This window comes from Nerophis lumbriciformis, linkage group LG01 (genome assembly GCF_033978685.3).
Source record: "Nerophis lumbriciformis linkage group LG01, RoL_Nlum_v2.1, whole genome shotgun sequence".
NCBI classification, from domain to species: domain Eukaryota; kingdom Metazoa; phylum Chordata; class Actinopteri; order Syngnathiformes; family Syngnathidae; genus Nerophis; species Nerophis lumbriciformis.
In genome coordinates this window covers 34261825-34272500 of record NC_084548.2, presented here as the reverse complement: position 1 = coordinate 34272500, position 10676 = coordinate 34261825, and the positions used below count along the sequence as shown (strand labels likewise).

Below are 10676 nucleotides of genomic sequence, written 5' to 3'. Positions count from 1 at the left end.
CTTAATTACCTCTCCAGGCAGCCTGGAGGTGGCTTATTCACAAAGAGACATGGTCAGGCATTCCTTTTAAGATGTGAGATGATAAAAGGTTACAAAAATTGTACATGTTTTTGCCTTGTGTTGCCTTTGTTAGCTTTCAAGATCTATTTTGCAAAGACAAATATTGAAATGCTGCTGATGTACATACAGTTTAAATTGACAAAAGACTCGAGGGGTGTCGGCCTCCTTGCAGTCCTATTTTTTCTTCTGTTGAATAAAAAAAAAGACAAATTCAATTATCAAATATATAACTGAATCATTCGGTATTGTAAAATACATGTTATCTTACTTAAGCCGGTTTTAGTTTCAGCACTACTGAAATAGTTATATATTTTTGATATCTGCAGGTTAAAAGCACCACCCATGTGGATTTGTTTGTGGCGTTTCGATTTAACCCAGACCATTAATGACTACTGGTATCAGGGACGTGTTTATACCTCATACTCTCTTGACTTTTATCTCAAAGGTGTTGTTTTTTTGACAGCTTCTGTGTATTTTGTGGAGGTGTTACCATCAGACCGTTTTGTCATATTTATGACGAGGCAGGTATTTTCTTGTTTATCTTTTACCACAATGCCAAGATGGTTTGCAGCCATTGATCTGTCTTTGTGGATCGGCATCTTCCAGAGGATGGTTGAATGGTCTTTTTCTGCTTCTGTCAGTGGTTTGTGTTCATTCCACTTCTATCCTTTGGTAGACCTTTTTTTTGTTTGTTTCTAGCAATTTTCTTGTTTGTGAATCAACTTTTGCCAATTATTACTAGTAATTGTATTATTATTATTATTATTATTATTATTATTATTATTATCATCATCAAATGTATCCATCCAGCTACAATACAAATACATATTACAATTAAATATACTGTACAAAAGCCATAAATTGTCTACTATTGTGTAGGCTTGTCCTCTTTTTTTCAACTATTAATATTTTATGATGTCGGATACTAACAATGCCAAAGTGTCAAATAATATGATTCATGCATTTTCTTGTGAGAGTTCTGGGTCAGGCTGTATTTTTTTAAATCTGGGGTCGCATTAACATCAATGCGTACCGGATCTACTTTATATGAGCATGCCTTTAAAGGGGACTTATGAAAAGCATTTGACACAATCAATCATAATGTTGGATATAGAGGACATACCAACTCTTTATTTATTGAATCAAAAATATCGAAATTCAACGACTTAGTGCATTTGCAAACAGCTAAAATTATGCACTAAGAACTCTAGAATTTGCACCCAAGTTTGTACAAAAATTATTCTCAACAAAAAAGGGGAAGTATAAGCTCAGAGAAAAATCGAATTTCAAACATTTGTATGCACATACAACACTTATGACCTTTAGCATATCAGTAAATGGAATTAAATTATGGAATGGATTATTAAGCAAGGACATCAAACAAAGTACTAATATGATCTAGTTTAAGAAACTGTTCAAACTATAAGTGTTTACAAAGCACAAAGAAGAAGAATTATGATAAACATGTACAACCTTTTAAAAAATAAAATAGATAACCTCATTCATCTCCTAAGTGAACCATACTGTCATGTCTGTTGATCATGTTTTATTTGGCTTTGTTCTGTTTGGTTTTTGGACTATTTGTAGTTCCTGTTTACGCTCTCTTGTTTGGTCACCATAGCAACCCATTAGTTTCACCTGTTTCACGTTTGGACTCTCACATGTGTGTTAATCATGTCACTACTATTTAAGCCTGTCATTTTCAGTTGGTCTGTCTGGCGACATTGTCATTATCATGCCCTGCTTATTCCATAGTGTTTGCTTCATGCCATGCCACGCAAGTTTTTGTTCTGCTCTTGTCACAGTAAGTGTTTATTAGTTTCACGTCCATAGTTTTGCTTTTGTGCTAGTTTTTTTTTCTTAGCCAAGTTTATCTCCGCCTGTGAGCCCACCTTTTGTTTGTACCCCTTTTTGTAGTTTGTTAGTGTTAAAATAAATATGTATCTACCTTCATGCCATGTCCGGTCCAGCTTTTCTTGCATCTCGGGAAAACAAACAACCCATAGTGATTTAGAGCTATATAAATAAACATTGATTGATTGATTGATTGACTGATAGTCCACGTTATGACACGTACATTACTTATTTATTTATGATAACTTAGTTATTGTGTATATGTTTATATATGTTATATTTATTTATGTATTTTTTTATCTATTTATTGTATATTAATTTATTTATACATTTATTTATTCACTGTTCTGTTACAAACAGAGAACAAAAAATGGGATGAAATTGCTATGATACGGAAAGGGGTAGTATTAAATAAGTTCTGCTTCTTCCTACTCCTTTTCGGACATGCTGTAATGAAACAACTGGAAATACAAAACAGTCCTGTGAAAAATGTTGTGGACAAGTTAACACAAAGTATTTTACTTTTGTTGACTGACGGGAGGGTATACAAGATCCAGGCTGCAGCCAACAGTCTTGGCAAAGGGTGAAGCAGAGAGCAGGAGCGGACTGGTTGACAACATATACTAAAAATACCCATATACGTACCCGGCACACATTGACGCCAATGTGTTCCCGCTTTTAAAAAAGACTGCAAAACACAGCGTTCAGATGCATCAAAAACTGCTTGCAGGTTCACGCCCAAATTACGTTATGATTTGACGTATTTTTAAATTGAAATAGCGCCAAAGTCAAATCATTATTAAATTTCCCTTCAACACAAATGCTGGAATAATATGCTGTTATGCTGTGTGCATAATAAACTACCTTCCTGTCTGGCCAGTTGTACTTGGCAAAGATGGCATCATATGTATCCACTGCTCCGTCTGTAACCAACATAATGGCCTGGCTACATTCACTACCCCTTCCAGTCTCGTTGAACTGGGAAGACAATAAACATGTGAGAAGAGAGGAGAAAGAGAGTTACTTGAGGTTTGCAAAAGCCACTCTTACACCATAATACAAATATTATCAATTAAAAATCTATATGCAAAATAAAGGTTTGGAGACTATTCTCTTTGCAGCATGTAATGCATTTTTAAATCAACTCACCGGTACTTGCACTTTGTGAAAACTGTGTTGAAGCTGTAACTGATACAACAGCATAGCTACACTAATGACATCACTTGTGACAATACTATCAGGATAAGAATACTTCAATTTAACGTGTACCTAATATATGTGTTTGAGAATACATGTTGGGAATGCAAAACGTTGCAGTATGTTTACAGGTACAGTACGTGTTTGATAACTGCTTTATAATGAGAACATGGCAGCTTTTAGTCGGAGCACTCAAAGGTTCATGATTATGTTGTTTATAAACGTTTAATTGCAGTATGGTGATGAAGTGTGAGCAATGTGCTGGTGTGTCAGAGCGTAGTGATAATGCATTGGTGTAGCACTTACCTCACTAAGAAGATTGAATGCCTCACTTAGAGCTAAATCTAACATCCCGATGCCTTGAGCAAAGAGCTTGTCGAGGTGCTCCCTGAAATGCTGGAAAGATATACAGAAAGTGTCAGTGGTGACAAAAGGACAGAGGATGTAAGAATGGCTGGACAAATAGTGAAAGTCAGAAGAGAATAGAAATAAATACATGGATAATGGTGTTGTTTAATTTCAAAAATTATATTGTATCCACACTTAACTTGCACACATGTAACAACTGTGCTAAACTGGGCTTTTATTTGGTTTGGTTTGCTGTCATTGTCTTTACACTGTACTTGCACAACAGGATCACAATATATTATGTTTCTATTTATTATATTCTAACTATAACTTCTATGAACATATACTATTTATAAACCACTATAATTATATCCTATTCTATATAAATTATTATGTACATGGTTTTGTTCTTGTGATAGTCATTGGGCTAAATCTGGGACCTCGGGTACTAAATATTGTGCCATCTCATGTGTAAAGTTCCCTTAAATCCATGATTCCGTAAATTCTGAGTTGGACCAAATTTTTCCCGATAAATATGTTGGTAAATATTAGGGCTGTCTATCCTAACGTGTTAACGCATGCGCTTAGTCACAAACAAATTCTACTAATCGTGTATAAAGGACCGCCAAGACTATTGTTACCAAGTTTTGAGCAAATGAATGACACGCATTTAGAAATGTAACAATATGAGCATTTCCTTTCACGGTTATTGTGACCAAAAGTATAACGGTTATTATTATCACAGTATTGTTGAATGTTCTCAAAAAGTAGTTATGCACACGCTGAAATATAAATATATATAAAATATATCTGAACAAGTTGTAGTAAAACATTTTTTTCAAAAAACAATAAACAGACACACAACACATTTTCCTTGGCAAAATAAACATTACGTTTTACTGAATTGAGTCCACATTGTTATGCCCCACAATGTTATTGTCTAAGACACCTAGTGGTGGAAATCAGTTTTGCAGTTTGTGTTCTAATTTGACCCTCCTGTCTTGCCGTAGCCAGCTTAGTGTGGGTGTGTTTCAGAGAGCAGTAGAGAACAGTTGAGAGCAGATGTCAAACAAACAGGATGTACTGCAAGCTTTAAGCTTTCTTTTCGACTTTGAAGACTTTGAAGGTCTGAACCTGTAAGTTTATGTGAATGTTACATGCATATGTATAATGTGACACATTATTTGTGCATTTTCAGTTTAAGACTGCTTTAGTAAGATATTTGTGCCCATTGTTGAAAGCTAATTACTGGCAGCATTTTGTTGGTTTGGATGCTTTGTTGTATATAGATGGATGCTGAATGTAAAATGTTTATGTTTTTTTGTTCACAGTTTTACAAAATATACGATTAATCCTTCACTAAAAAGACCTAAACTACACTACAGACGCTTGGGACTCTTTTTTCATCAAGGATTATATCATGTTAGCTATCTGCTAAGCTAACCAGCAAAAGCAAGAGCAGAATAGTAAAAAGGTTTAACATTCAGTCTGCTTACAAAGGAAAGTGAGCCATTACAACTGCAGGCCAGAAAGACATTCAACAACATATCATGGATGATAAAAACCTTAAAGCTGAAGATCGAGGTGCACCTTCTGAACGCTCCAGTCGTACTAATCACTCTGGCAGTTCGAGACATTCATCACAAGGTTTGGCTGTCAGAGCAAGAGCCAGAGCCGAAGCTGCAAGAGTCATGGCTACATTTGCGCAAAGACAAGCAGACATGCAAATCGAGCAGGCACGGATTGAAGCTGAACAATCAAAGAAAAAAGCGGAGATCAAAGCTGAACAAGCAAAGAAAAAAGCGGAGATTGAAGCGGAACAGCAATGTAGAGCAGCTGAAGTACAAGCTAACCTTGATGCGCTGAAGGTACGGACTGCTGCTGAAGCAGCATGCGCTGAGGCTGAAGTCTTGGAAGCTTATGAGAATGAAGTTGGAGAGCCTTCAAGGCAAAGTATAACAGGTTTGGCTCCCTATTCCTCACAGCAACGCACTAGGGAATATGTGCAACAACATTCTGTGGATCATGGTCAGCAACAACTCCGGCATCCAAAACAAAAAGCCGTTTATTCACCAGAGCGCCAGCAGTACATGGACAACGGTGATTCCGTCTTATCGCCAAAGCGCCAGCAATACATGGACAACGGTGATATAGAAATGGACAGTATGGATGTACGCAGTTGTGCAGAAAAAAGCAACTCTTTTCATTTGTTGCACAAATGGCAAGGGGAACGCCAGAGCAGACCCACCACCCCTGTGAAATTCCCTCAAGAAAGATCTTTCACCCAGCAACTTCACTACGCACGCCCCCGAGACCAGCAGCCTAGCCACCAAGGTGCATTTAACCACATGCCCCCACGTGATCAATCAAACTTAGACAAATACCTCATTCGCAAAGAAATAATTAGCACTGGTCTCCTGATGTTTGATGATAGACCTGAGAACTACTGTGTATGGAAGGCTTCCTTTATCAATGCCATTGGTGGCTTGAACCTCATCTACAGCCAGGAGTCAGGTTTAATGTCCAAGTGGCTGGGACCAAAGTCTGCAGAGTTGGCCAAACGAATCCGTTCAGCCTACATCCATGACGCTAAAGAAGGACTCTCAAAGTTGTGGAAGAGGCTGGAGGAATGCTATGGGTCAGCTGAAATCATTGAAGATGCTATGTTGAAGAGGTTAGAGGAATTTCCAAGGATTGCAAATAAGGACAACCAAAAATTACAGGACCTAGGAGATCTATTGCTAGAGCTGGAAGCAGCAAGACGAGATGGATTTCTACCTGGACTTTCTTACCTCAACACTCCTCGGGGAGTCACTCCTATAGCGCAAAAGCTCCCTATATACCTTCAGGAGAAGTGGATCTCATTTGGCTCAAAATATAAAGAAGACTTTCAAGTTCGATATCCTCCTTTTCACGTCTTTGTACAATTTATTCAAGACCAAGCAAAGATACGAAATGACCCCAGCTTTGCTGATCTTGGTGGTGGTTCAAACAGGACAGATAAACTACAGAAAGAAATCAAACAATCTGTGTTTACCAGGAAAACTGATGTGTCTAAAGCAGATGCAGGCAAGCAAAACAAGGAGGAGAAAAGGGTTGAAGATCCAGACAGAGTGTGTCCTTTACATAATAAGCCCCATCCCCTAAGAAAATGTTATGGTTTCCGCAACAAGAGCTTAGAAGAGCGGATAGCCTACCTCAAGGAGAAACACATCTGTTTCAAGTGTTGTGCCTCAACAAGACACTTTGCCAAGGACTGTGATAAAACTGTGCAGTGCAAAGAGTGCGACAGTAGTAGGCACCCAACTGCTTTACACCCTGGCCCAGCAGTAAGAAAACCAGAGAGCCCTGCTGTCATTGAAGATCAAGGCGGGGAGCGAGAAGAGAAAGAGCCTCCAGAGGTCAAGTCAAAATGCACAGAGGTGTGCGGGAAGGCAGTTGGCGCCCGATCATGCTCCAAAATATGCTTGGTCCGTGTATACCCTGCAAGTCAACGAGAGAAAGCTGTTAAAGCATATGCTGTCCTCGATGAGCAGAGTAACAGGTCGCTGGCCAAGAGTGAGCTATTTGACTTGTTGCACACTGGAAAGAAAGCCAGTTATGAAAGAACAATACACAGAGTTCATGCAGAAAATCTTTGACTCAGGACAAGCAGAGCTAGCTCCACCATTGAAGGAGAAGCAAGAGTGCTGGTACTTACCAACCTTTGGGGTCTATCACCCCCAAAAGCTGGATCAAATACGCGTGGTGTTTGATTCTAGTGCTAAGCACGAAGGCATTTCACTCAACGACGTCCTCTTGAAAGGACCGGACCTGAATAATACCCTTCTTGGAGTCCTTATTCGCTTCCGCAGAGAGCCGGTTGCAGTGTCCACCGACATACAGCAGATGTTTTACTGTTTCACAGTCTGGAATGAACACCGTGACTTTCTAAGATTTTTGTGGTTCGAAGACAACGACTTCACAAAACCAGTGACTGAATACCAAATGACAGTGCATGTGTTCGGTAACAGCCCTTCGCCAGCTGTGGCCATTTATGGCTTGAGAAGGGCAGCTGAAGAGGGAGAGAGAGAACATGGTACAGATGCTAAGCAGTTCATAATGAGGAACTTCTATGTAGATGATGGGCTTGCCTCATTCTCCAATGCTGAGGAAGCCATCACCGTACTGTCAAATGCAAGAGAGATGTTGGCAGAGTCAAGCATCAGGCTACATAAGATAGCATCTAACAGCAACACTGTTTTGAATGCTTTCCCCCCAGAAGACCTTGCCAAAGGCCTTAAGGATCTAGACCTGACATCTGATTCACTCCCACTCCAACGCAGTTTAGGCCTCAGATGGAACCTTCAAACAGACAGTTTCTCCTTCTGTGTGTCTGACAAAGAAAAGCCATTTACAAGAAGGAGAATCCTTTCAGTGGTCAACAGTCTCTATGATCCCTTGGGGTTCGTGGCACCTGTCACAGTTCAGGGCAAGGCACTCGTGAGAGATGTCTCCACAGAAGAGTATGATTGGGACACTCCTCTACCAGAAGACAAAGCAATCCAGTGGAATGTCTGGAAAGATTCCCTCAAGGAACTTATGCAGCTCCAGATCCAGAGAACCTACATCTCTGTTTCTCTGCTCGCCACAGTATACAGAGAGATTTGTGTGTTCTCAGATGCATCAACTATGGCTATATCAGCTGTAGCATACCTCAGGGCAATCGATACAGAAGGACACAGCCATGTCGGGTTTATCATGGGGAAATCCAAGCTGGCTCCACGTCCTGCTCACACTGTTCCTCGTTTGGAATTGTGTGCAGCCGTCTTGGCAGTGGAAATTGCAGAGACAATAATGGATGACATCGATGTAGAGATTAACAAAGTCAAGTTCTACACTGACAGCAAGATCGTACTGGGCTACTACATACATAATGCGTCCAGAAACTTCTATGTCTACGTGGCAAACAGAGTGACAAGAATAAGAAGGTCCTCTACCCCAGAGCAATGGCACTACATCAACACCAAACTCAATCCTGCAGATCACGGATCTAGGTCTGTCTCAGCGGCTCTCCTACCAGATACCAACTGGCTGACAGGTCCAGCTTTTCTAAGAAATCCAGAAGTGGATGAAGTTCCACAGCCAGAGGCATTTAACCTTCTGCATCCTGAGACTGATGTAGAAGTTCGCCCTCAAGTTTCTACTTATGCTACGAAAGCCACAAGTGGACTTCCTGGCTCACACCGGTTTGAAAGATTCTCCAGCTGGAAATCTCTTACTCGTGCAATAGCCAAGCTTGTCCAAAAGGCTAGAGTCTTCTGGAAAATTTCAGATGGTATCCAGAAAAAAGATGAACTCAGTCAAGCAAGACTGGTCATATTGAAAACAACACAACAAAATGTGTACAAAGAGGAAATGAAAAGCCTAGCAAAGGGTGAAGAGTTGTCTCGACACAGTCCGCTCAAGAGTTTGGACCCCATCCTTGACGATGAAGGATTGCTGAGAGTCGGAGGTCGGAATTCATCAGCAGACATGACCTGGGAAGAAAAGCATCCGATCATTCTTCCAAAAGACAATCACATATCTACCTTGTTGGTACGATACTACCACGAACAAGTGGCCCATCAAGGCAGACACTTCACTGAAGGCGCAGTTCGGACAGCTGGACTGTGGATAACAGGAAGTAAGAGACTTGTGTCAAGTGTGATAAACAAATGCGTCACCTGCAAAAGAATGAGAGGAAAGCTCGAAGAACAGAAAATGTCTAACTTACCTGCGGATAGACTTACCTTGAATCCTCCTTTCACGAACGTTGGACTTGACGTCTTTGGGCCTTGGACCATCTTAGCGCGCAGGACAAGAGGTGGATATGCAGAGAATAAACGCTGGGCAGTCATGTTCACCTGTCTGAGTACACGAGCGGTACACATCGAGCTCATAGAGACAATGTCAACCTCCAGTTTCATTAATGCCTTAAGGAGATTCACCGCCATCAGAGGGCCTGTGAGACTTCTGCGTTCCGATCAAGGCACAAACTTTATTGGAGCTTGCAGAGAACTGCAAATAAACTCTGAAGACACTGAGTTGAAAGCTCACTTACAGGACAAAGGCTGTACCTGGATATTCAATCCACCACATTCCTCTCATATGGGAGGTGTGTGGGAAAGGATGATCGGCATTGCACGCCGCATTTTGGATGCTATGTTGCTTAAGGACAACTGTCGCCTCTCCCACGAGGTACTTGTGACACTCATGAGTGAAATCATGGCAATCATGAATGCAAGGCCTCTAGTTCCAGTATCGTCTGATCCTGACATGCCAGCAGTTCTCACGCCCGCAATGTTGCTTACTCAAAAGACTGATCCAGTATCTGCTCCTCTAGGGAACATGGATCTGAAAGATCTCTATAACAAGCAATGGAGGCAAGTTCAAAGTCTAGCCGAAACTTTCTGGAAACGTTGGAGACAAGAGTACTTGACGACCCTTCAGCCCCGCAAGAAGTGGAAGTCAGAAAGACCAAACTTGCAAGTAGGCGATGTGGTACTTCTCAAAGACACTCAAGTAAAGAGGAATGAGTGGCCCACCGGCATCATTGAGGAAACCTTCCCCAGCCGTGACGGAAGGATTCGAAAAGTGAATGTGAAGATCATCAAACAGGGGACCCCTAAGGTTTATTCCAGACCCGTTTCAGAGGTCGTACTGCTCCTCAGTAAAAAGACATAGTGGTATCTTAAAATACCAGACGGGGAGTGTTATGCCCCACAATGTTATTGTCTAAGACACCTAGTGGTGGAAATCAGTTTTGCAGTTTGTGTTCTAATTTGACCCTCCTGTCTTGCCGTAGCCAGCTTAGTGTGGGTGTGTTTCAGAGAGCAGTAGAGAACAGTTGAGAGCAGATGTCAAACAAACAGGATGTACTGCAAGCTTTAAGCTTTCTTTTCGACTTTGAAGACTTTGAAGGTCTAAACCTGTAAGTTTATGTGAATGTTACATGCATATGTATAATGTGACACATTATTTGTGCATTTTCAGTTTAAGACTGCTTTAGTAAGATATTTGTGCCCATTGTTGAAAGCTAATTACTGGCAGCATTTTGTTGGTTTGGATGCTTTGTTGTATATAGATGGATGCTGAATGTAAAATGTTTGTTTATGTCTTTTTGTTCACAGTTTTACAAAATATACGATTAATCTTTCACTAAAAAAACCTAAACTACACTACAGACGCTTGGGACT

The 10676-nt window shown here is 40.5% G+C and overlaps 3 protein-coding genes across 4 annotated transcripts in view; 2 read left to right on the top strand and 1 right to left on the bottom strand.

The window, feature by feature from the left end:
* Nucleotides 1-10676, bottom strand: part of cacna2d3a (calcium channel, voltage-dependent, alpha 2/delta subunit 3a) — a 303523-nt gene that overhangs the window by 101142 nt on the left and 191705 nt on the right. For both annotated transcript variants that reach the window (XM_061980175.1, XM_061980183.1), the window contains 2 exons: nucleotides 3418-3507; nucleotides 2779-2892 (listed from right to left, as the gene is read on the bottom strand). In XM_061980175.1, the coding sequence (XP_061836159.1) occupies nucleotides 2779-2892; nucleotides 3418-3507 (204 nt within the window). The remainder of the gene's footprint in view (nucleotides 1-2778; nucleotides 2893-3417; nucleotides 3508-10676) is intronic.
* Nucleotides 4383-7238, top strand: LOC133619190 (uncharacterized). Its single transcript, XM_061980119.1, has 2 exons — nucleotides 4383-4595; nucleotides 4791-7238. Exon 2 carries the CDS (start codon nucleotides 5010-5012, stop codon nucleotides 7098-7100), a length of 2091 nt encoding a protein of 696 aa, XP_061836103.1. The 5' UTR covers nucleotides 4383-4595; nucleotides 4791-5009; the 3' UTR covers nucleotides 7101-7238.
* On the top strand, nucleotides 7110-10642 carry LOC133619179 (uncharacterized). Its single transcript, XM_061980107.1, has one exon. The coding sequence runs from the start codon at nucleotides 7348-7350 to the stop codon at nucleotides 10162-10164; it is 2817 nt and encodes a 938-aa protein (XP_061836091.1). The 5' UTR covers nucleotides 7110-7347; the 3' UTR covers nucleotides 10165-10642.